At 42.3% G+C, this 26,833-nt stretch overlaps 2 protein-coding genes across 2 annotated transcripts; one reads left to right on the top strand and one right to left on the bottom strand.

The window, feature by feature from the left end:
* Positions 1-470: 470 nt before the first annotated feature.
* LOC310957377 (uncharacterized protein) lies at positions 471-6,635 on the bottom strand. Its single transcript, XM_083927919.1, has 6 exons — positions 5,786-6,635; positions 5,459-5,664; positions 4,938-5,108; positions 4,482-4,634; positions 3,473-3,539; positions 471-3,194 (listed from the first exon to the last, which is right to left on the bottom strand). The coding sequence occupies exons 1-6, from the start codon at positions 6,453-6,455 to the stop codon at positions 1,591-1,593; spliced, it is 2,871 nt and encodes a 956-aa protein (XP_083784045.1). The 5' UTR covers positions 6,456-6,635; the 3' UTR covers positions 471-1,590.
* A 7,008-nt stretch (positions 6,636-13,643) lies between these two features.
* On the top strand, positions 13,644-25,238 carry LOC310958208 (amyloid beta A4 precursor protein-binding family B member 1-interacting protein-like; the record flags this gene model as incomplete). Its single annotated transcript, XM_083929056.1, has 12 exons — positions 13,644-13,703; positions 15,393-15,468; positions 16,124-16,302; positions 16,397-16,468; positions 16,555-16,714; positions 16,836-16,957; positions 17,052-17,126; positions 18,066-18,209; positions 19,881-19,991; positions 23,237-23,335; positions 23,603-23,687; positions 25,096-25,238. The coding sequence occupies 12 exons, from the start codon at positions 13,644-13,646 to the stop codon at positions 25,236-25,238; spliced, it is 1,326 nt and encodes a 441-aa protein (XP_083785182.1).
* Between the last annotated feature and the right edge of the window lie 1,595 nt (positions 25,239-26,833).

Here is a 26,833-nt window from a genome sequence, read left to right as displayed (position 1 = left end):
TTTCCAATTTGTCACTGGAATAAATGTTAACAGTTTGACGTCATTCCCAGTTCCAACCTCTGACTACAGAGGTAAATGTCACACAGCACTGAGTTCAGCTGTTGAGGTAAAATTTAAGTGTACACGTCAAATACATTTCTCCCAAAGATGGTTTCTATCGTTCTTGTTATTTCTGATCGCGTTTGTTCAATTGTCATTTTCTTATGAGTTTGGTTTTAATTTGTTTTTTGATGCTATAAAACACGTCATGATTGACAGCTGTGATTGACTCGTGATTAGTCAGGTGGGTGTATTGGCAGGACTCTGGTTGCAAAATTACAAGATGGCAGCGCCTCATCTGTGATATTTTGGCTTCACTTTTCTACACTGAGTGGAAGTGGAGACACGGCATGTATCTGTATATATCTATACATTAAACCTCTATCTATGGTCCTTACAGATAGGCAGCAGCAGAACATCTGGCAAAACAATTGTGTCTTTATTGAATTTAATATAAAACATCAAATATACACTTTATTACAGTTTGAGTAAACAGAAATCTAAATCTTAAGGTGTTAATGTTTAAGATAGCATGCTGTCTCTCCAGTTTAATGGCAACAGGGCCACAGTATAACACACGACTCTCTTTAAGTCCGTGCAGAAAGTGGTCATTAAACAAGGCATGCAGTAGATATTCACATTAGAAAATGGCGGCTAACATGAAACACATGCTCTTAAAAAAAAAAACTCCTGAATGAAACCAGCACCAGCGAACCGCTTTTGGTGGTAGCAGAAAATGCTGTAGTCACAGCGGGAATGAGCTGAAGGTCCTTTGGCGTCAACAGAGTAACTGAATTATATAAATAAAAGACAGAGCAGCACATGGAACAAAAAAAGGCAGTAATTCAAGCGTGAGAAAATAGTTTAGAGCCATCATTTACTTCTGTGGAAATCATTACACAATACTATTACTTGCATTGATATAAATAGGCTACGATGATGGATAATGCTACGTTTTTTTTAAATAAAAGCCATATTTGAGCTTTTTTTTCATTTTTTAACAAAATATTTTTAAAAAGTCAAATAAGCGGAAGGCAACTTACTATACAATCAAGCAGCTTAAAGCAATAGTTCGATGTTTGGGAAATATACTTATTGACTTTCTTTATGAAGGTAACTTTTTTGTTACTTGTCCTTTAAACATAAAGCTACAGCTGGGGAGACCGTTAGCCAAGCTTAGCACAAAGGCTGGGGGCAAGAGGTAGCAGCTAGCCGGGCATTAAACCATAATTTATTGCTTTTACATTTTTCTTTTTGTACAAACCTGTTAGTTAGTGAGTTTTAAATGGGCTTAAAAACATAGTTTGTTACTTTTCAACAGAGCCAAAAGCGGTTTTATGCTAATATAAGCTAACAGGCTGCTAGCTTCATATTTCACGGACAGCTATGAGAGAGCTATCAATAATCTCCTCTAACTCCTAGCAAGAAAACAAAAAGCGTCTTTCTATTCCTCTAAATTCAAACCAATGAATCTACTTCCCCTTATAAATGTCTTAACATCTGGTCAAATAAACTGGGAACCATATAAAAATAACAAAGGTTTTGTTTTTCTTATGCTGCCACCCAGAGGATTGACACTCCACTTCCTGTTTGGTAGCTGATCTGGTTGACCCGTCCACGTACACAGTCCAGTGTGAAGAACACCGCGGTGCCGTTATGAACCTGGAAGGATGCCCGCAGGCTCACACTGGCCCAGTGGCTTCCCTCGGGCATCTGACCACCCACTTGCTGAGCCAGAGGGACGGGACGCGCTCCTTCTGCCTCCCGGCCTCCTCCTGCCCCCTCTGGATTACTTCGCTTTAGAAGAGTCACCTTGACTAGGTTGCAGGAGTGGATGAGTTTGAGATCCAGAGCCACACTGGCTGTGCCGCTCTCCCTGAAGATAAAATCTCGTCTCTGATCCGTGGATCCCTTCCCCAGCAGCCCCATCTGGGACACCTGAGGGCTGGTCTGGCGGAAGAACAGTGGCTTGTTTCGAACTGCTCCTGAGGGTAGGCCGTTGTGAGACACGGAGGCAGACAGTGAGGAAGACAGAGCAGCAGGGACCCAAACCAAGCTGAGGATACTGATGCCTGTCTCGTCACCAAAGAAGCGCACGTTGCACTGAGCAGGAGAGAGGATCTCAAAGCCTAGGGTGTCCCCAGAGCCAACATTGGCCGCTCCAGACAAAGATAAGGATGTGTCTCGATAGTGGACACCTGGTTTAAAGGTACGGCACAGCTCCATGCCGGTTCCATTACGATTGAGGTACGCCAACAGTTGGAAACCCTCGCTCACACACGCCTGGCCCATGGAGTACACCGCTTGCTGGAATACAAAGCGCACGGTGCCACTTTCTGCAAAACGGATCCCACGGCCATCATGAGTAAGCCCAACTACGTAAGGGTCAGAGGTGGAGGTGGTGCGGAAGACTGGCCGATAGTTTGTGTGGTAGTGTGCGGACACCATGGCCTGTGCTGTCATGGCAACAGCCCCGGTGTCATGGGAGAGCCAGAGGAGACTGAGCGGAGCTGCTGAAGAGTCGTACAGCTGCAGGCCTTCACTGCTTTGGTTACAGTGGTGGCTGGCGCTTCGGAGGAAGAGGGAGATCATGTGACCGGGGGCGACTTCCGCTACCCCACTGATGCTGACGCTCTGGAGCGACCTGCCCTCCTGCTGCTCGACCCTAATGCCACTGAGGTCGCGACCTTCAGAGCCGTCTGTGTTGTTCATACGCAGACACAACTGGACGAAGCTACGACAGCCGTGTCTCACAGAAAGATTGTCATCCAGCCAGACTAGGCCGTGCTGTTTGAGCACCAGGCGTCCGTCATCAGCGGACAGCAGCCCCGCGTCACCTCTTCCCTGGATGCTAAGCTGCACGCTAGGGAAGGCATGAGCCAGGGTGTGGCTTTTTGCGCCAGGGGGACTCACATCTCCAGCCCAGGACATAGAGAGGGCGCTGTCACCATCAGCAGCAGCAGCAGCAGCAGCAGCAGCAGCAGCAGGGCCAGAGCAGAGGGTGTCTGTGGTGAAGGTACAAGGTGAAGCCACGGGCTCTCCATCACACTCATTACAGGCCTGACACTCATCCATGTCCGAGTGGTAGAAGTAACCGTGGCCGCACATTCCTGACTTGGCTTCTCGCTCTGTCATGCCCTGGCACCTGAACCCACCTGAAGATAGGGAAACAACAGGCTGAGAGTTCAAAAAGGATTTCAAAAAGGAAGGCACAGAATGCTAGACTGCAGCTCTTACCACAACCTGCTGTTGAAAGATGTTATGTCAAAGGACATAAGAGAAAAATAGTATAACGAAGATATTGTATTCTGTGGGTAACGGGGGCGGGACTAGATAAGCTTTTCCTTCTCCCGCTTTCACTTTCGGTCATGTGAATTGTAAACCAAGATAATGTGTGATGATGATTTATCTAACTGACAGTAATTCACGTTACCTGGAGTGTTGAGGCACTTCTGTCGATCTCCACACAGATCACCTATTTCAAGGCATTCGTCTCTGTCCTGAAATGACGAATGAAATGACACTTTGAATCCATTTTAAAGCAGCTATAGTTAATATTTAATTCATTGTGAACCCACAAAATACTCCCATCAGCTCTGCAGAGCTTTATAGCATCTTTCGGCTCATTGTTTTTTCCCCCAGCTACAGATCATAACTAGTAACGTTGGTAAATATGGAAAGTTTCTTCTTTCCTAGAAAAGTTATAGTGGGACACAAATTGTTTCAGGATGTATTTTTTTGCTGTTTTTAAGTCTGCCACAAAATGTATCCCCTCTCTAAAATGCATAGATGATGTCCCACCATCGAGTGTTTGATTTTCCACATATTTCAGATCATAAATAGTAGAGTTGGTGAATATGGAGAAGTTTCTTCTTTCTTTTCAAGTTATAGGGGGACACATTTTTTTCAGGCAGTATTTTTTGCAGTTTTTAGTCTGTCAGTTTTGTGCAGACTTTGGCCAGCTCCCCAGATGCACGCCAGGTGCGAGGGCCCTTTCATTGCTGCTTTCAGCTCTAATTATCATATTCCATTTCTGCCAATAGATCCCCCCTGATGCTGCGTTTCAGTTAAACTCGAAAGGTCGGAAATTCCAAGTTCCTAGTCGGTGATCTCTCTGAGCCCTGGCAGTAGTTAAAGCTGTTTGAATACACAGTTTATTCTCACTTTTGTCTTATTTGTGTCTCATTTAATAATTGTACAGTACTTTCCATCTTTCATCTTTTACCAGTGTTTGTTGGCACAATACACATAATGCATTGTTATCAGCTGGTATTGCGAACAATGTCTAACCTGGCTAACCTGTTAAGCATAATGTTTTTCTGGCTTTGTAACTGGAACGTGGTCAACTCGGATGTGACGTCATTTCCAGTTCTGACTTCTGAATTAAACGAAACGCACAATAAATCCACAGTAAAAAAAAGTATAATGAAGGCAGTGCTAACCTGGCAGATTCTGTCTGCATGGACTGAACACTGTGCAACTAGGAAGAAGCCGGCAGGACAGATGGTACATTTCTCGCAGAGAGGGTGACCGCTGCTGAAGCCACAGTACTCCTCGGGACCACAGCTCCCACAGGCCAACAGGGGGCGCCCCACCTGGTGGCAACAAACACGACATTCAACATCACAGTCAGGTCTGTACATCATATAAATAAAGCTTATAGAGTAGCTAACCAGATGTCAGATATTCAAATAAGTAGGACAAGATAAAGTTTATTACTTTACTCAATTACTCCGGATGCTTCTATTGTTTAGTAGTGCTTGCTTTTGCACATTGTTTTTTGTACATTTCTCTAGTTACAAATTACTTTTATCACAGTTCTTTTACGAGTCTGGAGCATATTGTTGTTTTATATACACTATATTTTGGACACACCCTTCATTCAACTTGCAGCTCACCTCCATCACACTGGCCTCCATGTCCACCTTGTGCAGAGAGAGAGCCTGCTGTGCTTGGTGGGTTCGGACCTGTCCACTCATGGTCTCCATGTGACTGTCCAGCTCCCCCTGGAGGTTCTGGAAAGATGTTTGTTTGATGCTGTCCATCATTATGTTGTACTGGGCTTTAACCTGGAAGTAGAAAAATGAAACATGAAGATTAAGTGTGATCATAACTAAAATCATCATGACTTATGATATGAATCCACACATTATACAACACAATGTGTGATTATTCTATGCAGCCCCTATTAGTCTGCTGAATGTGTAAATTCCTAATTCCTAAAGTCTTAATTTCAACTGGACTGTAGGTTGTGCACATCCTCTTCCAGCATTTGGAAAAGATCCTCTACAGGGAGGTCAGAGGTCAGTTTCATGTAACAAAATAAACTTCTGTAGGTCAGGTGTTTTTTTTATCCACCTAATCTAATTAAATGCTTCATACTGTACTACCAACATTTCCCAACAGTCAGCAGCCTTACTTGCTCCATCTGGTCATACATCCTCCTCTGTTGCTCCAGTATTTCTCTCTGCTGGTTGACCAGCGTCCCCTGCTGCTCGCTGAGGAGCCTCTGCAGCTCCCTGACCTCGTCCTGCTGGCCCCTGAGGGCCTCAACCAGCTTCTCCTGGCTATTTGACAACTGCAGCTGCAGCACAAGAGCATCCTCTGAGGGAAGCTCATTGTTCCCTGTGGCAAAGAAAGAAAACTATTACATAGCCATTTAAGTGATAGTTTTTGACTGAGAAGGCTGATTTAAATTAAGTTTGTTTATTTATCTTTCAATTTGAAGTCACAGGCTCTTACTGACCTGGTTTCATGTCACATGTCAGCTGTATCCAAGCACCACGTTCTGACCCAAAGTCTGGAAGCTCATCCAGAAACTGTGCCGCTCTGTCTGTCACATGAACCGGTGAAGCGTGTCCTCTCCCGTCGTCTCCTCCATGCGTACTGCAACCGTCTCCGACGCAAGGCTTGGGCTTCTGGCGCATCCGGAGGGGAAGTTTACACCCAATCCCTTTGCACTCCCGCGTTGCACTGTCATCACTCGTCGGGCGATGAGAGACAGTGGTCGGGCAGGTCCCACCGGCGCAGCCAGGATGGAACACCTCCGCCGTAATGGTTCTCGGGTTCGTCCTCCTGGTGCCATCCGTTCCTGCTGGTTGCGCAAAGCCTCCCTGCTGCTGAGGTTGGATGACGGTGTACGGTGCTAAGGGCGCGCTCTGGGCTTGGTGGTGACTGAAATGAGCATCCTGTTGGTAACTCGGATAGACTGGTCCTTGTCTTGATTGTGCAGAGTGGTGAAACTGTCGTCGGGACGCAGCTGCCTCCGTGCGCTCCTGACAGTGCGCTCCGACGCACGGTCTGCTCCAGTCTTGGCCAGAGAAGCAACGCGTCCCCCGGCACATCTCAGATACGCTGTCAGCTCCACTGAGTAAACATGTTACACAGAGTAAAAATATGGTACAGATACGTGCCATGTTGCAACGCTGAAAGGTAAAAACGGAATCAGGCCACGAGTGAGTGATGGCCCCTTTTTGCGCACCAATCCTTCAGTCCTCTAGATCTTGTTTGATCATCTCTTTAAGAGAAGAAAACCCTCAAATTAGTAACAATTATCCATACATGGAGGTGCCAAGTGATCTTGAATAAGTGATTGCACAGACATTCAGCTTGTCTCCATTGCGCGCAAGGCGGTTTCTGCCCCCTTTGCCCCTTCTGGAGATAGCTACGTCTAGCCCACATGTGGCGCTCACTGCTCCTAATTGGCAACAGGCTTTGCTCCTAGTCTTAAATCAACCCGTAGCTTTCCCGGACATACCACTCTGCAGAGTCACTCTGTTCTTATTGAAGCTGTGCATGTGGTAGATATTTGGAGTATTCTAATGTTATTTTTATTCTGACACTCAGGTGGGTCATCATGGGCAGTTTGTATGCATAGTTACCAGAACTTAGTGCTCCAAATGGTGCACTGGAATTCCAGATATTTACTTCATAGTTTTTTTTCCACATGTAAGAGAAACATAGCTCTTTCTTATAACTTTTGTCATTTTTATTTTTCTATTCCTCTTCTGATAACAGGATCAGCCATGTGGGTTTTAACGAGCCCTGTCAGAATTAAAATCTCTGCTTCACATGGCATCAAAGCTTTCATGTCTTCTGTAGTACTAGATTATGGTGCAATGCAATGGAAGCCAAACCGGCCTCTGCTGTAAAATAAAAAGTTTATTACTGTGTATTGGCACTCTCATTTCCCCTCCCTGACCAAACATGGCTTTGATTAAAGCTTTAACCCACATTAGAAACACTTAAATGTTTCCCACTCCTCTCATTTTCAGGACAGTTTCTCTCTCTCCCTCTCTCTCTCTCTCTCTCTCTCTCTCTCTCTCTCTCTCTCTCTCTCTCTCTCTCTCTCTCTCTCTCTCTCTCTCTCTCTCTCTCTCTCTCTCTCTCTCTCTCTCTCTCACACACACACACACACACACACACACACACACACACATAAACACAAGTCACACACTGCTGGACATATGAAGTCACATCAGAAGCAGTTTGTTTTTTAAATCATCTGCTTGGAAACAGTCACATGATGAACACATCAAGTGAGAAACTTTTCTTGAAAGGTTTTCTTAAATGACATCTGCACATCTGCAGCAGGTGATAACAGGGTCACACTTACACACAGTTACTAATTTACTCACTAAGGCTAAAGTGAGACCACACATGATTCTGAGTGTAGCTACTGACGTCAACTCTGTGCGTAAGAATAGACCAGAGAAACTGACAGACAGTCCACTCCGACTATAAGACAGTAAGAGCTTAAGGTCCTTAATATCCGGTACAACAGCTCAATTGTTTTCCCACGGTGGGACTTCACACTTCTCTTTTCACTGTCTGCCCTATTCAAAGTGGTGCTATTATCATCATCAATGTCTTGCTCCGCCTGCTGCCACATCAACTGCGTTATTATTTTCTACACACAGTTGCCAATCCTCCCTTCATGAAGGTTATATTAACCATCAGAGAGTTGTTAGTTCAACTGTTTTATCATCATGTAGGCTGCAGTTTGGGGTGCATTATATAGAGAGGCTGTTTTTGTTATTCAGCATCACTGCAGCCTCCAAAATGATCACGCAGTTAAATCCATTTCCCTGCAGCGTGTCAACAAAGTTTCAATATTTAAACAACTTTAGATGTTTTAATGTTGTTTTCTTTCATTAAACCCTATGAGTCATTCATGCGGTTAAATGCTGCATTACTCTCACAGGTGTTTCCACTCAGGCTGATTACATTCCCCTCGTTAAGGCAAGGCTTGTTGATAAGTATAGCATATCTTAAAGCCCCTAAACACCCCCACAGGTGTTTTCAGTTATTCTGGCTGCTTGGGTTGAAGTTGGGCGGGGCTTTGATGAGAATTCAATGGCGATTTATGAGGTCATACATGTCCGTCTACCACTAAGAATGATATAGGTGTCCTTTGTCCCGTCTTAACAGGTGAAACAAAGCTAACAGGAGACTCGGGAAAATGTCAATCAATCACAGTAGACACACCCACACAGTTCTGAGAAGAGGTTTTAACAACCGGATTAAATCAAAACACCTGTGTTTGTGTTCAGGGGCTTTAACAACATGATAAAGTTCTGTGCATAGAAAGCATAAAAGACACAGGATTAAAACAAGAAGTCAAGTAAAGCATAAGATGAAAATAAGCCTCAATTGATCAAAACTTATTAAAAAAACAGGAGAATAAGAATTTCACTGAAGTTACAATACAGTGAAATTCTTATTCTCCTGTTTTTTTAATAAGTTTGGATCAATTGAGGCTTATTTCAAAATATTAATAAATAGTTTTGGATACAATTTTCTTTAATTAAAAAAAAAAAGCACTGGCAAAGAGAAACGTTTAAAAGAACTGAGAATTAGAGCGTGCAGGAAGTTATCTGCAACAAAACTAACAGAAAAGTAAAAGAAATGTTCGATGACTACACATGCCGACAAAGTCCTGAGGACCAGCGTCATCAGATACAATACACAGAGACACCCGCGTGGCTCTACCCTGAGGGCTGTGAGAAATGAGAAGAGGCAAGTACATCGTGGTCCGTGGCTGCTGCCGATATACAACATAATTAGAAAAGTAAACCTCACTCTGCTTTACAAGAATTGAAGTTTAATCTACTTCCTGATTTCACAGGAAGTGCAGCTAATATCTGCAGAGACAGTGCAAAGTCACGTGTGCAATTGCTTATAAATAAGACTGACCTTCCTGAGAGTTTTAGCACTTACACACAATTTATGATGCCCCCACATGTCAAAGAGACAGGAAACGGTAAGAGCTGTTGAATTGTCGACACATTTTAAACGCTAATGATTTTTTTGTTTAGTTGTTTATGAGTGATAGGTGTGTATTATGGACACTGTAAATGTATGTATACATATATGTTTCTCCTCTCTGTTCGTACCTTTAGGAGTTAAATACTTGAGCAGCTACATCAGCTTTGTTTAGGACAAACACATGTCCTCTCACAGACGCCAATGGATGGTTGTGCAACAACTAATTAGAAAACAGTAAGGCGCTCTCGACCACAAGAAAATAGAAAACATGTTGGTTTACTGTCAGCAGGCAATACTTTCTGACTCCTTTCATGCATATAAGTCTCAATAAATCGCTTTTTGTGCTCAGGCTTTGGCCAGCCCGCCTGGTTTCCTGCCTGACTGCCTGTCTCTCCTTCTGTTGATGTGTGAGACCACAGTGGGAGACGGCAGGAACAATCTGACATGCCCGATGAGAGCATGGAATTTATAAACAAATGAGGTTTTACAATGCTCGCTTTGATGAGAACATGCCTGGGATCACTGACAAGTAATTGAATAGATATACCTATGTATGAGAGAGAAGTTACAGAAACAGAAGTTAGGATTGGCCTTCACATATGTGAAGCATACGTCCTGAGAAGCCACAAAGGTAAAGTTCACTTTCAGAGATTAGCCAAAGTCACTTTCATATGGAAGCAATACTCAGACCACTACCATCCTCTCCACTTCCTCTTCTACCTCAGTAGAGTTTAATGGATGGTCTGTTTACCGTTCAGCGTAAACACAGAATGAGACTGTGCAGCACAGGCAGTAAACTGTATGTGTCTCTGTTTGTATGTATGCACATTAGGCTGCGTGTGTGTATACAGATAGTGTAAATGTGTACGAAGAAGAAAAAGTGGTACAGAGAGCAATAAAGAGGCCAGAGGCTCTTAATGCATGAATGTCACAAACACCACGGATGCATTTCGGTATACAGGACAGAATATGGACTTTGCTTGCCTCGAGCCGCAGCTTTAATGTGTAAAATATATCAACGTAGAGTTAAACAAAGCCAAACAGATGTCGACTGCGCTCAACACATATTTAGACTCACGCTGATTTTCACTTCTGAGAATCCGTTCACTCTTTCTGAGATGATACATCACGATGTGATCCAACTCTGTCTTTGTAAGTATTAAGAAAAAAATATATATATATTAAAGGAGTCGCTCATAGTGATGAACCCGCTGAGAATTATCCCCTAACTATGCAGCTTTACAGTTTTGGTTTTACTCTCACCGCTATCAAAGCACAGCGTCTGCTGCAGGAAAAAGGCTTAGATCACACAGATATATATAACCACCTATTAAAACGGCTTCCTAGGTGAAACGTCTTCCAAGTCCAGTTGCTTTTGACTGAAATTGCTTTGGGGATAAGGATGACCTGGACGAATGAGAATATTCACAGGCCCACCTATTAAAACGGCTTTATCTGGTGCCGGTACAGAAATGGTTTAGGCAGCAAATCTACTCAGGTCTAGGAAAATATCATTGTTTGGATTAAAATAAGGTACGTACATAAGTGCAGTATGTTACGTACGTGACGTAAGTTAAATCATATCATTTGGGGATCCTGATTGACTTTCCATTGGGATTGTTGGGGGTGGCACATCATCTTGACACATTAAGTGCCAACACCATGTAAAGCGATGTTAAGAGGTCTTGGTCATTTCACTTATCTGTGAGATCAGGCAGTTCTGAGTAAATGACTGTACCTGACCTGCACCAAACAGCAGACACACACTGTTAGTAAATATTGGACTTACACTCATTGGTTGGCCAGAAACGACACTCTGAATGGATGATAATGTTTCTCTGTTGCCATATCAACGCAAAGAGTATCCACAGATGGTTGCAATTGCCCCTAAATGGCTCCCCTAAAAACAGTAACTACAATGGCTATGTATATGAAAGGTGTCATGTGGGGCTTAACCCACATAATTATCATCTAACCCTGTGGTTTCCCTCAACTCCACAAGGTATATTACAGTAGCATCTTAAAGCCAACTGTTTTATTTATTTAATGCTACAACTTGACCGTTTTGTTTCAAGCTTGCTAGTTTTACCACTGAAAGTTACCTGGCCACCACCAAACAGTAGACAGGCACTGCTAGCAACTAGCTGGTGAACACAGCGAAGCAGTTATCAGCTAAAGAGGCCGACGTTTCACTCAGGAGTTGGTGGAGACCAAAACCTGAGCAAAAGAAGAGTGAAAATTTGACTGGATTTGCCAGGTGGTCAGAAAAACATCTCTCTCATCTCATCTTCATCCGCTTATCCGGGGTCGGGTTTCGGGGGCAGCAGCTTTAGCAGGGGACCCCAAACTTCCCTTCCCCGGGCCACATTAACCAGCTCTGACTGGGGGATCCCGAGGCGTTCCCAGGCCAGTGTGGAGATCTAATCTCTCCACCTAGTCCTGGGTCTTCCCCGAGGCCTCCTCCCAGCTGGACGTGCCCGGAACACCTCCCTAGGGAGGCGCCCAGGGTTCATCCTTACTAGATGATCCTGGACCACCTCAACTGGCTCCTTTCAATGCAAAGGAGCAGCGGCTCTACTCCGAGTTCCTCACAAAGGGCTGAACTTCTCACCCTCTCTCTAAGGGAGACTCCAGCCACCCTCCTGAGAAAACCCATTTCGGCCGCTTGTACCCGCTTCATGCTAATGTTGCCTCATATCTTCTGTATGTGTAGAAAAAAAAGCCTGACAGAGGTGAATAGTTCATACAGGTCTAGCAATTTTGTAATATTTAGGCAGATGTCCGTGTGCTTCCAAGTATTTTGCAGAAAACTTGTAAAATTTGTTAAAAACGTGTAAAGTAAACATGCAGACAAGGAGCAGGTTACAATCCTTGCTGTTGTTAATTTCTCCACCAATACTTTCTCTACATTTGTTGTCAATGCATGCTGCTGTTTATGAGTACTGCTGTGGCTTTTACTTTGTTTATTTTTACTGATAACCACACATAGCAACGGTCTCAGAGAGTTGGCTAGAAGCACAGATATCATCCTTCAGTTGGCTTTTTAAGCCGCTCCACATGCAAGATGGATTTTGAAACCTAAAGCTGGCAAGGTGCCGCTTCCATATGGACAAATCCAGAGGCTGTGTTCCACAAAGTTTTGCCTGATGAAAATCTTTGATCTCAATGAAGTCCTTTTGTTTTGTTACAGAAATGATCAATTATTATTGCAAAGAATGTGATGTACTTCGGTTTGAGCTGTCACCCATAATTGTGTGCATAAATGTGATGGATGTGTTTTTGATTTTTAGTTAACAGATCTAAAGTGAGGAGTGTCTTTCAGCAAAATGAGACACAGGAAAAAACAATAAAGTTTTAAGGTTGCAGTTTATGTGATAGTATTTCTGAACTGTATGTCCTGAAAGTGGAATGTGAACCCAAACGATGCAGAGGAGGTTTTAAAGGGGACATATTCTGCTTATTTTGAAGTTCATACTTGTATTTTGGGTTTCTAGAACATGTTTACATGCTTTAATATTCAAAAAAACACTTTATTTTCCTCGGACCGTCTGCCTGAATACACCTGTATTTTCCTCTGTCTGAAATGCTCTGTTGTATCTGTTGTAAGACCAGTCTGCTCTGATTGGTTACCGTACAGAAGTCGTGACGGCTCGTTTGCAGGGCTGAGTCCTGGGAATACGGGCTGCGTGCATTTCTGACTGAGCATTTTGATACTTTCACAGTATTTATATAGCACCTTGACCTGCTTTATAATTTAAAGAAGACATGTAAATCACGTCACTTTTGTTATGATACGGGGCCTTTGAATCATGTTCAGTGACATATTTAACAGAGATGGGTGAATTAAGCTCTGAATTCTCCATCCACCTCGCTCTGGCTGTGGTGTGTGACATCACAGCCAGAGCGGCATGGAAACCATTTTAATCAGCCGCACATGTTGCTTTGTCACTTTGTGGAGAAAAGCAATGACACTGCATTGCGGTGCTTGTGACTCTGAAACATATTTAGAAATAGATATCACATTTCAGGTTTTTTTTCTGTGGATTCAGCCCTTTTTGCATCAAATATGTATCTGTTTTTACAACCGTGACAGAGATTTCCAAAGTGTGTATGTGCATGGGCATGCATCGGTCCTAGTGTTTGTATCTCCATACCGCAGAAATGTTGTGGTGGCTTTATTCAGAAGAGTTTATATCACAACTTGTCTACTTGCTGCATAGAAACTGAATTTAAACTGAAGTGAAATTATTTCGTTTTTCAGTTCCTGCTGCTGCTGCGGTCTCCTATGATCTACTCTCCCTGTATTGCTGTTTAAATGTTTTTTTCTACCCTCTCAGATGGACGACATAGATGCCATGTTCAGTCACCTGCTCGGAGAGATGGATGATCTCTCTCAGGTGAGTCATACAGCGGTGTTGTGTAGCAACGTCAACATGCTAACATGCTCACAGTGCCTAATTTTAGCATGCTAACATTTGCTAATTATCCCTAAACAAAAAATGTGTGAATGGTTTCTCAGGTCTTTGGTCACAACCCAAATAATTACAATTCATCCTGAAGGAGAAAAGAGACATAAATGATGAATGAAAATACCTTTGAGTTTTTGAGATATTTTACTCAAACCTTCTGGCGCTAGAAGAAAAGTCAAGGAATCATTAGAATTCATCTTCTGAGAACCAAGAATGTCTGAAATGACATAATGTTCCAATATTTCAAACATTATTGAGATATTTCAGTCTGGGCCAAACTGGTGGACCAACGGACTGCCATTGCCGTGCTTATTGGACAACATATCCCATTATGCATCAGTATTCATCTGGAATTGTGAGAAACGACAATGTGACATCAAATATCTTCGGTCACATTCTTTCTCAAAACACGACCAGATGAGCTGAGACTCTTAAACGCGACCAACTATTCCCATCAGGGCTTTTGAAGTAGGAACAGGTTACAAGAAGTGATTCAGACAAATCACTCGATGTTTACCTCGCTAATCTGGCCATTATCTGATTACACATGGCAGTCTTTGTTTTGAAACCGAAGCATCAGTCAGAAAAATGTATGGCGACACTGAGATGTGAGGTCATCGCATCTGGATCGGACCGTGGGCCATCACTGCAGATTCCCCTTAAGCACACATAAGCTGCTCATCATATAACTGCGGCTCGCCAAGAAAAACATTACACACTTCTAACTGATGCAACCTCAGCCTGAGGCGGGATTCATTACTGTCCATTTCAGATCTCTTTATGTAAGCTAAATGCGTGCAGCCCTGAGAATCAATGGGATCAATCTGGAAGATTGCATCAGCCATCCCAAAAAAAAGGCTCTATATGTCACTTTGGCATGCATCCTCTTGGAAAGCCTAACAGTGACAAACACAACTCACAGACTATTACCAGAGTTAGCAAAAGAAGCATTTTGATTAAGGCACTGATCCTCTCAGAGTCTCAGAAACAGAAGGGTTTAAAGTGACTCCACTCATCGCCCTTGATTGGGTCCATTCTCTGCTGCACTGCCTTGGAGCCAGAAGATAAGATAGAGTGTTTTTTAATCCCTCACTTAAGGTGCTTGGAGGTGTCATTTAAGCAGCAGCTCCAGCGTGACGACATGTGTTTTCATGCACTCATCAGGGTTGAAGTGCATGCTGGCGGGAGTCATTTTTGTGTACAGGTTGGCTTGTTTATAGAAAACGATTGAGCCTGTGGAGACTTATGTTAATAATTAAGACATTGACCTGATATTTGATTTATTGTTGAGTGCAGTATGTTCGCTATTAAGGATACAGCTTGAAAAACAGAACGTGATAAAGTGCAGGGATACAGAGTCATGGAACTATTTAAACGACACTTCAGAGAAGTTCAAGGACTCATATGGCCCAATTTAATGTTTGGGCTGCTCTTTGATTGCAAGTGTTTTCTGCAACAAAGACAAGCTTATGTCAAACACTACTCTGTGTAAAATGTACTTTAAAACAGCTGATTGAAATTATATTTAATTTTTTCACAATTTTCAACTGTGGGCGAGACAGTGGGACCCGGTGTTGTCAGAAGATGTTAAAATATCGTCTCATTTCTTCATTGCAGAGTTTAACGCCTGCAGAAGTGAACCCCACCTCACAGTCAGAGAGCACCTTCTCCATTGGCTTCACAGACCTGAATGGTAAGTGCTCGTTCATCCAAAGCAAGAAGGGTAGATAAAGCCTCAATTTTCCAGATCAGCAAATGTACAACCAAGAGTCAAAGAATGCGAGTGGGGGAGATGTGAGACATTCAAGTCATTCAAGAGACAAGGTTTGTGTTTGGAGATGTGGGGAGTAACTCTTTTCTCTTGCGCCAGAGGGTCATGGCAACCTCTAAGAACCAGGAGGGATAAAAGCTTAGGAAAGGAATGACAAGGGGATGCTTATGGCACAAATGTAAAATAGAAAAGAGAAAGGCACATGCATAAAAAAGGATTACAAGCTGTAGGGGCTATGAAAACATTAGATAAATTGATACATTTAATTAAATTGCAAAGGAAAAAATGATGCAGGGCAAACAAACTTGCTGTGATTCAATACAAAGTGAGAAAGTTGTGTCAAATAAATAGTTTGACATTCGGGTAAATACACTTATTCACTCATGTTAGTCTGTAAAATATGAAGCTACAGCCAGGATACGGCTTAGCTTAGCATAAAGACTGGAAGCAAGGGGAAACATCTAGCCTGGCTCCGAGGGTCTTGTTGTCAGTGTGAGGTTGCCAGGATATTGAATCTTGCTTTACAAGGCTACTTCTTTAATTTTTAGGCCACAACTGCACCCTTTTCTCCTTCCAGAGTCTCTTAATAACCTGGAGGACCATGACCTGGACGCTCTTGTGGCTGATCTGGGATCAAAATCAATCACCTCAGAACTGACACTTCCAACTGAGTCAGCCAGGTCTCAGAAACATGAACCAGCCACAGAACTTCCTCCACCTTCAAAATCCGCCGAATCCTCTGGAGGACTGCAGATGGTAATCGAGAGAATCTTTCACTGATCATAAAAACAGGAAGTTATAGTATCATGAAAAGTATACAACTGATTACCTCCTTTTATCATTCTGATAGTGCAAACCCCAGACAAAGGCAGACAAAATCCAACTGGCTCTGGAGAAGCTGAAAGAAGCCAAAGTGAGGAAGGTAAGGTGAGGGGGTTTTGGTGGTGTGTGTTTCTTCACCATGCAGTCGCACAGCTGAAGTCGAACCGAGCTTTCTGCCTCTCCTAGCTGATAGTAAAGGTGCTGATGAGCGACGGCAGCTCCAAGACACTGATGGTGGATGAGAGACAGACGGTCCGAGAGGTTTTGGACAAGCTGTTTGAGAAGACTCACTGTGACCGCAGCATCGACTGGAGCCTGTGTGAGACCAACCCCGATCTGCAGATTGGTGAGAAGTGCACATGCTATACACACACTCATCATATGTAAGAAATATAGCACATGCAACAAAAAACAAAACATCCACAGAGGGAGGAGACACTGTTGCACATATTTTCTCATAATTTCAGAACGAGGCTTTGAGGACCATGAACACTTAGTGGAGCCCCTGTCTGCGTGGAGTCGCTTTAGTGAAAACAAAATCTATTTTGTGTTAAGACCTCAGAAGTATGTGATGTTCAAAGACCCCCAAGTGAGTACGAGCAAGTGTTTTCTTTTCACCAAAGTTTTATTACACGGTTTAATGCTGAGTCAGTAAACTGAACCATGCTTTTGTCCTCCTGAAGGTATTTTACATGTGGAAAAAGAAGACAACATGTTTGTGTGGGATTAACGAGCAAGCCAAACAGCTCTTAATCAAGGTCAGTTACATGTCATGCTCCCACCTATACGTACACTTTTAACAACCTTCTGCAAGTGCTGGATATTGTTGGGCCTAGTATTTTATGAATTAATGTCCCATCTTCCTTTAAACATGCTGCCATATACCCTCTAACCTAGATCCATCTGTTTCTAATAATTACCAGCCAAACTTAAACCTCTCACTGTAATCAAACATTCTGGAAATAGTCTTTTCTTCTCAACTCATCTCCTTCCTGGACAAAGTTCAGTCAGGATTAAGGCTGCACCATTGCACAGTCCAATTTGTTCTGGTCTTTAGATTCCGGAGATCACACTTTTAAAATTATTTTAGGTCTCTCTGCTAAATTTGGCACAGTTGATCACCCCATCCTCTTGTACTGCCTTGAGCATTTTGTTAGCATTCCGGGACTGGCCCTGGCTGGTTCAGACTGGTTTGCCTCCAAACTCCTGTTAGAATCGATCGTGTGTCCTCTTCCACTGCATCAATCTCCTGTGGAGTCCCACAAGGCTCAATATTAGGCCCCATTTTATTTTCCCTATACGCTGTTACACATTGACACCCAGCTTTACCTCACACTGAAACCTGGCTGTTTTAACTCCCTGAAGCTGCATTGAGGATGTAAAATCCTGGGTGGGGAAAAGCATTCAACAGCTAAACCTATTATAAAACTGAAGTCCTATTCTTTGACCCTGCAGACTACTCCAACACCACAATCAATTCTCTTGGGCTTCTGTAGTTAAACGTAAATTCTCATATAAGAAATCTCAGTATTATATTTGACTGTGGTTTAAAATAAGTTAGTCAAATCAACTCTGTTGTTTCAATATTTGTTGTTTTAAATGTGCTCTATGAATAAAAAGTATTCATTGTTTTATAAATCAAAGGTTTTGACTTATTTTCTGTGTTAATTTCGTTTTCGTAATCTTTGACCCTGCAGGAACATTTTGGAGGTTCCACTCTGATTGTTCCTGATCTTGAGGGCACGCTGTACCTCAAGGAAGATGGGAAAAAGGTTTGGAAACCTCGCTACTTTGTGCTCAGGGCCTCGGGCATCTACTATGTACCCAAAGGAAAGACAAAGGTATGGCAGAACATATAAAACAATGAAAACCTTCTACATACATATTTAAATTTAAATGCAAGAATGTTTATGGTGCGCTGTGTACACCAATGTATTGTTGCTCTGGGAAAACAGGTGAGTGAGAGATTACATTTAGCGATTTAGCAATCTGTGTGGGTGAAATCGCCTCTCACACACTATGATTGGATATAATACAGATGGGCTGTTGCCATGACAGTGAAAGTGATTGTCAGCACCAGGCACAAAAGATAAAAATATAACCCACAATTTACATCTTACTTAGTGTTTTTAGTTCGCAGTAGCTTTCAGGTGTCTAAACTTACAACCGTACCTTTATATATATATAGAAAGAGAAGTTGTTTAACAAAGTTGTTAACAAGATCAGAGATGGGAGTACATTTACATAAACTGCATATAAACAACCACATATTCCATTAGACTTTTTGCTTAAAGAAATGTTTGAAAGTCTGGGAAATGTGGTTTTGTTGTCTTGCAGAGATCTTCTTATCTAACTCACAGTAAGAAAACAACCAAATGTCAAACATTGCTTTTAAGGAAGCATTTGTGCATATCTATACTTTTGCAATGTTGGCTAATGGTGTCAGGGTTTCATGCAGACTATTCACAACTGTCTTATAAGAGAGATAAAAAAAAGTCTAGGAAAGTATGGCAGCAGTCCTTAAACAGAGAGGTTTGCATCCCTGTGTGATGATGACTCACATCTGAATGATCAGGCACAGCAGAGGCAGAAAGGCAAGAGAAAGGGCTGAAGAAATGAAGATGGACAGTGTAAATTGAGGCCTCGCCACTGTTAAAGAGCAACATGTCATTCTGCCACTGAGACAGAGCAGGAAAAACACCGCCCATGCAGGCTAACTCCAACAAAATCATCCAAGAGATAGATGAAGGAGGAACTGTGCGAGGCAGATGTGCAAATCGCAAACATAAGAGAGCTGCAGGAATCATCTGAGGCCAAAGGACACATGGATGAGACAGAGGGAGATCTGGAAAGGATAGTTCATTAGGCAGGGAGAAGAGACATGGCCAAATTAGACAGGAGCATAACTGAGGTTCTACAGCAGTCTGAAGTGGACCTGACAAGACAAAACTTACAGAGAAAAGCTACTGTTTTATATGAAGTAGAGATAATAATGACACCATCAGGCAGGCAGCGTTAGATATGAGGTAATGCAGAAGTAAAGTGGACAAAGACATGAGATCAAGTCAGAAAGAAACCAGAGAGCGAAAAAAGAAAGATAACTGAGGGTCACCTCCACGTCCAAAGAGTTACACTTGGTAATTTACTGTGAACAACAGCACCGGGCCTATTTGTCAGTGTGGTTTCACGTGCGAACGCGATGTGTTTCTGCTTAAAATAAAAAATGGAAGGAATGTTGAAACGCTGTAGAAAGAAAAACAAAATCTTGAAGACAAATGGCCCTGCACTCTATTGTTTTCTTTGAAGTGTCACTTTTAAAACCTAGCGTACAATGACTCTGACGACATTTATTTCTTCTACACAACATGCTAACAAGACACAATAAAGGAGCAGGATTTAGACTCTGCTGTGCACCACACACTTGCAGAGGCTCATATTACATTTGGTCCAAAGTTCCACATTATAAGATTGATACGGCCAGCGTGATTATTTTCTTTTTCTCTGCCCTTCAGTCCTCCAGTGATCTCACCTGCTTTGTCCACTTTGAAAAAGTCAACATCTACACCACCAACAACTTCAAACACAGATACAGAGCTCCAACCAACTCCTGCTTTGTGCTGAAGGTAAACTCAACAATAATCATCGACATCGTGAGGAAATTATAAACTTGGAAAGGGTTATCCGGAAGTTGTAATCAATCACAAAGACACTTGAAGGAATTACTGACACGAGATTTATTATTTCTTTCTGACAAACAACATGGTCAGAGTCGTCTCAGTTCATGAGTAAAGCTGTTCTGAGAAGTGAAGGAACTCACGCAGTATGTCCACACTACGTGTACTTGGAGCCCCATGCGGTTTAAATTGGCGATGCATTTTTAGAAGAGAGAGAGAGAAAGACGGTATGGAGGAGAGTGGTACAAAGTGTAGGCCGGTGGTGGTGGTGTATGCATGTGTGGTATTGTTCCATTTGCAGCGTGTGCAGGGTCGTAACTCTTCACTGCACAGATCAGCAGGGATCCAAGAAGCTCCCTGGAGTAACTAGACTTTGTGTTTTAAAAAGTCCAGAGTTGTAGCTGCTAATTAGATATCACGTCAATAAAAACGATGCCCATAGGCGTTATTAGATGATACTGAATCCACTTATTGTGTGGTACTTTACATACTTCGCAACCGTTTGTTTGCATCAAACATGAGCATTAAGTGAGAAGAAGGCTGAAATCTACTCCTGCACTGTCTGCAACAGGTGGTGTTGTAAAGTTGTTGCAGTGACAGCTAAGTCATATTGAGGGGAAGTGACTGAAGACGAAAAAAACCTGACGAACCTCAACTGGTTTTACTTGTTTGATTTGTGCAGTGTGTATTTCTAACGGCCTGTCGTCACGTCAACAAGTGCTTCTCAACCGTGAGAACATGGCCAGAGCAAGAGATGAATATAGTCTTTGCAATGACTGTGCTATTTTTTTCCTAAGCAAACAAATATAGTCACATCTAGGATTTGGGCAGCACTGTTAACTCACAGCAAGAGGGTTCCTGGTTCGAATCCCCGCTGTGGCCCTTCTGTGTGGAGTTTGCGTGTACTCCCCGTGTCTGCGTGGGTTTTCTCTGGGTTCTCCGGCTTCTTCCCAGACGTGCATGTGTTAGCTTAATTGATGACTCTAATTTGCCCGTAGGTGTGAATGGTTGTCTGTCTCTGTTTGTCTCTATGTGCCCTCTGTGTGTCCTGTCCAGGGTGTACCCCGCCTCACGCCCGATGTCAGCTGGAATCGGCTGCGACCCTGATAGGGACGAGCGGTTGAAGATGGATGGATCTAGGATTTCCCTTTACAATCTGTTGAAAATCCGACTTTTGGTCCTGTTTTAACAGTTGGAATCTTCATGGTCCACAATGCAGTGACAGCTTGGTATCAGCTGCCCTCTGCTGGCTCTTATATGTACTAAAAAAAATACCAAAGCCGGCATTATGGCAGTAGAGATATTGTATTTGTATTTAAAGGAGTATGTGAGAAAATAACCCCAATGATGTCATAGTAATGTCATCAGGGCTACCTCAGCTTGAGTTTCAGAGACTACATGTTTATAACAGGAAGCCTGTGTTATAAACTGGGGCTGGGGAGTTTGGAACAGAGACCGGGTTGTGACCCAAACGTGGGTAGCAGATTTTATTTGAGTTGCCAAATAAATTTGTAGAATTTAAATCTTCTGTTGTTGTGGCTGATAAATACACAGTGATGTTAATTGTACAGACACTTTCACTTTCATTGATTGATTTGAACTGTTACTTACGGGCTGTGGTCAAATAAATGTTAAACGTTATTTCATCAACAGGTTCGCAGGATATTGTACAAAAAGTAATGCACAAAAATGTGTACGATATCTTGTGTCAAATATGGCGACGTGTCTGGAAGTGGGTCGTGATGGTGACATTTCGTTATGCTAAGGGAACAAAAAAGAGGGTTAGGTTCGGGCAACAGAACAACCTAATGACGATTAGGGTTAGGCATCAAAACGACCTAATGACGATTAGGGTTAGGCATCAAAACGACCTAATGACGATTAGGGTTAGGCATCAAAACGACCTAATGACGATTAGGGTTAGGCATCAAAACGACCTAATGACGATTAGGGTTAGGCATCAAAACGACTTAATGACGATTAGGGTTAGGCATCAAAACGACCTAATGACGATTAGGGTTAGGCATCAAAACGACCTAATGACGATTAGGGTTAGGCATCAAAACGACCTAATGATGATTAGGGTTAGGCATCAAAACGACCTAATGATGATTAGGGTTAGGCATCAAAACGACCTAATGATGATTAGGGTTAGGCATCAAAACGACCTAATGACGATTAGGGTTAGGCATCAAAACGACCTAATGACGATTAGGGTTAGGCATCAAAACGACCTAATGACGATTAGGGTTAGGCATCAAAACGACCTAATGACGATTAGGGTTAGGCATCAAAACGACTTAATGACGATTAGGGTTAGGCATCAAAACGACCTAATGACGATTAGGGTTAGGCATCAAAACGACTTAATGAGGATTAGGGTTAGGCATCAAAACGACTTCATGACGATTAGGGTTAGGCATCAAAACGACTTGGTTAGGATTGGGGAAAGGTCATGGTTTAGTACTAGTGCCAGTCCACCAGGTGAAAGTCCTGTTTTTTTTGGGACCCATCCACAGACTCGTCCTTCCACCATACACTCAGGTCTGTTTTCAATACCAAAGTCGTGATTTATCAAACGCGTATCCTTTCCAAAGTGGCTGATTAACCTATTCGAGAGCATATAAGGAAATGGCCTTAAAAAATGTTGAGGAATGTTCATTTATTAGTCCCGTTAGATAAGTTATCTTTTTGTTTTCCCTCATGTTTGTTATTTCGGTCACTCACGTATTGTCCCGTGTCAGGTTCCTTCACTTCCTGTCCTCCTCTGTAATTGCCATTCCCACCCCAGTGTGTTACACCTGTGTCTCATCGTGTCGCCCTCTGTGTTCTTTTCCCTGTGTCAGTTCGTCTTGTTCTGTCTTGAGAGCGTTCTTGTTATTCCCTTCATGTGAGTTTTTGTCCAGAGAGTTTTGTTTTTGACCTGCCTTGTCTGCCCCTTTGTACCTCTGTATTTTCTGCTTGATTAAATGAACTGCATGTGTGTGCTGGGTTTGCATTTGAGACCTCCTCCAGGTTCAGTGTCTTATGTTATTGTGATTTGGGTTGCAGTGGTTTCTCTTTTTGTCAGTGTAGGCTGCAGTGTTTCTTGAAGTCGACCCACACTGGGGTGTGGAAGTCAGGGTACCTCGGCCTGTCCTTTTCTTGTGCTAATGTGCTCTAAATCACTGTTCCCTCTGCATGTTATTTCCCAGCATCCCTGCATCCAGAAAGAGTCACGCTACATGAAGTCCCTGTGCTGTGACAATGAGCACACGCTGTCGCTTTGGGTCAACTCCATCAGAATAGCCAAGGTCAGTTTTAACACGCTCTGTAACAAAAATAACTTTAATTTGAGCACTTAAATTATAATTCGGCTTCAAATGTGAGAATTTCATGGACAGAAATGGCAAATATAGACATTTCATTACTGACAAAGACTTAATTGAGCCTGTGTGTGTGTGTGTGTGTGTGTGTGTGTGTGTGTGTGTGTGTGTGTGTGTGTGTGTGTGTGTGTGTGTGTGTGTGTGTGTGTGTGTGTGTGTGCGTGCGTGTGTGTGTGTGTGTGTGTGTGTGTTCAGTATGGGACTGTCCTGTATAAGAACTACCAGGCTGCAATGAAGAGGGGCTCCAGTGTGCAAACGCTCCACTCTGCTGCACACAAAGGTGAGTCTACGCATCAAAACGTGACGGGCACATGCTGTTTGAGGAGTTATTCATAAACATCTTAAACAAGTTAAAGAAGGAAATAGTGGCCACTTGAAGTTATCTATCTGGCAAGGATGTATAAAACATTTGTTGTTCAAATCTATACGGAGGCCCTGAGAGGTCAACGAGAGATTTCTTTTTTTTTTTTTTGTAATCTGATGCGGGTGAAAAACTGATTTTGCTTTAATAAAATGTAAGAGGGTTGTGAATATGTGAAACATGTAAAGTGAGAACCAATATAAAATACAGATGTGTTTCAGTTTTGGGAGTCAAACTGTGAGATGAATTTAAATGATGTTGCTCTCTGTAGAGTTTTTAAAAAACTTTTAAATGTTTAATAACCAAGCACTATAATTTAGAGTAATATTTGTTTTCTTAATTTTCTCTTTTGTATTGCTGATAGTCTGGGTTATTTATGGATTTATAAGTGACAAAAATAAGCTGTTGCTTGTTTGGTTAGTTTGATGTGAAATGGATCGGTGTAAACATTTATGATTTTTGTCTGTTGCATATTAACACAAATTTGTGCTTTGTTCTTTTATAATGTATAACCAAATTACTTCATAATATCTGTCACTTAATTAGTTCTGTGAAACAGGAGGGAAAAAGTTTTGCCTGATGCGGGTTTTTTTAAATTTTTGGGTCAGTATCAGTTTTCCTTTGTTCAAAAGGCTGAAGAGCAACACTTCATGTTCCAAATAGGACTAAAAACATTCATGTTTTCTTCCAGGTGAGTTTTTAATTTGGCACAGAAACAATTATGATTGATCAACGGTGGGCAGATTCATATCCTGATTACATCTGAAGGTGGACACCAGGTTTTTGGGATGCACGGAAAAATCAAAACTCACCTGGAACAAAAAAATAGTATTTTTAGTACTATTTAGAACAGGGCTGCCCAATCCTGCTCCTGGAGGGCCACTGCCCTGCATGTTTTAGGTTTCTCCCTGCTCTGACACACTTGAGTCTAACGGTTATCAAACCTGGGACGAGCTTCAGCTGCTTGATAACGAGCACATAATTAGATTCAGGTGTGTTAGAGTAGAGAGAAACCTAAAACATGCAGGACAGTGGCCCTCCAGGAGCAGGGTTGGGCAACCTGGATTTAGAATATAGAGGAATGTTGCACTTCAGCCTCGTGTGGCTGAATTGAGTATTACAGCAAGTTTTACAGATAATAAAAAAAAGCATCATCTGAAATTAAGACCGTATTTCTTTTACTTTAAGTGATATTATACATACCGGCCCAGGTCAGCATACTGCAACATTTGTACAACAGCAGCTTGGAAAGCAGGAATTTTCAACAGAAATACAGAATAGGAATACCACTACTAAAACGCACATCTCTGTAATTGATTCTTCACAGACAGATATAACAGTCATGCCCCTCAGATCAGCTCAGAGCCGGGTCCAGCTCCATCAAAGACCACAACTGTTGAAGACTATCCACAGGAGCCACCGCCTGACTTCATCCCTCCTCCTCCTGCTCCTCCTGGACACACACTTTGAGACGAATCTTTGTCTCCTCCAGCTAGCCTGGATTTAGCTGGTTTAGCTTCCTTTATGCACATGTCTGGACAAATGTCTAACCTGGAGCCAATAACATGTGGTTTTAGTAATGCACACATGTAGTAGTAAAAAAAAGAAGTAATATTTGTTTGGTTTGATTATTTCTGCAACGTATAAAAGTGTTTGCACCTGTTCCTGCAGCTTTAACAAACAAAATAGACAGTTTTGTCCATTGTTTCAATGAGCTGTTTATTACAAAAAGACTGTACATAAATTTCAATGATCACATTCTATATACAAACTGAGAGGAGAAGACAAATATCGGATTCTGTTCCCATGAACATTTAAGTTACTGATGTCCCCCCCCCCCTTACATTTTATCATTAAGAAAACACACATCAAAGAAAGGCGTCTTGACCTGTGATGCCCTGAAATGCTAGACGTTAAGTGGTAAACATTACAAAGTTCTGCACGTCAGTGGTTGTCTCATGAGTTCTCTATGAAAAAAGTATAAATTAATCCTTTACATACAAACTGCTAGCGCACCTTCCTCAGCAGTCTCCGACACAAAAACAAGTTGAATGCAAAGCTAGAAATACATTAGGTAGAAAAAGTTGTTTTCTCAGAAAAAATTACTTCCATGATGGAAAAAATACAATCAAGAATGGGATGTAGTGGCAAATCATTCACCGTAATAATTAGATATCTTCATGCACAGACACTGAATGAATACTGTTCATCTGACTGAGTCAATGTCTTTTGCTAGCCTACGTGGAAACTTGAAAATGTTACCTCTGGATAATATTCCCCTCACAACACAAGGAAGTCTGTATCCATTTCAAAATAAAAGTTTGTGTTCAATGCCTGTTCTTCCCAATGTACATGTGGCTTGTTACAAACATAAAACATGAGATAACTGAGCTTCAGTGGTGTTTGACGGCCGATCGTACTTGGATCAACAATCACTTTGTAAAAGCAGGCATTGTTTGTTTGTTTTTTGTTGAAAAAGTAGTAGAAATCAGAACATAAGTCTTCATATCGGCACTGTTTTTTAAGACCTTGGGATTGCAATTCATCCCTTCACCGCAGAGCGCAGGTGTCATTCATGTGTGGCACAGACTTTTCTCTGTATCTGTGTGTAGATTGACATAACATACTGTAAGTGGCAGAGGATCCAGCTCAAGTACATCACTGCCAGGTTCACATTCACTAAAATACGGATGTTCACCCTCTGGAACAAAGTGATGAGACTTTAATCCCTTGTTATGTTTCTACAGTTTGTGAAGCAGTCCTGCTTTGAGGTTGTTTGGGTTGGTGATTATGGTTATTGAGCACCAATGTAAAGCACCACACCAGCAACCACTGAACAAGAACAGACGAGCGTAAAGGTTAGTTGATACTTGTGGATAGCAAGTCTCGTCTAAGACAGAAATCATTAAGTCATCAGTTGTCGATGACTAATCAGTGCAGCTATTCCAACACAATAGAAAACGACGTGAAAACAAAACGGGTTAGTCCTTCCTCTGCTTCACGCTTTGAAGCAAACTCCTCTGCTACAGTAGCTGGACAGCATCACCGGAAAATAGTGACAATGA

The sequence above is a fragment of the Echiichthys vipera genome (genome assembly GCF_963691815.1).
Source record: "Echiichthys vipera genome assembly, chromosome: 15".
NCBI lineage: Eukaryota > Metazoa > Chordata > Actinopteri > Perciformes > Trachinidae > Echiichthys > Echiichthys vipera.
The sequence above is the reverse complement of the archived record's forward strand: the minus strand, read 5'-3'. Positions and strand labels throughout refer to the sequence as shown.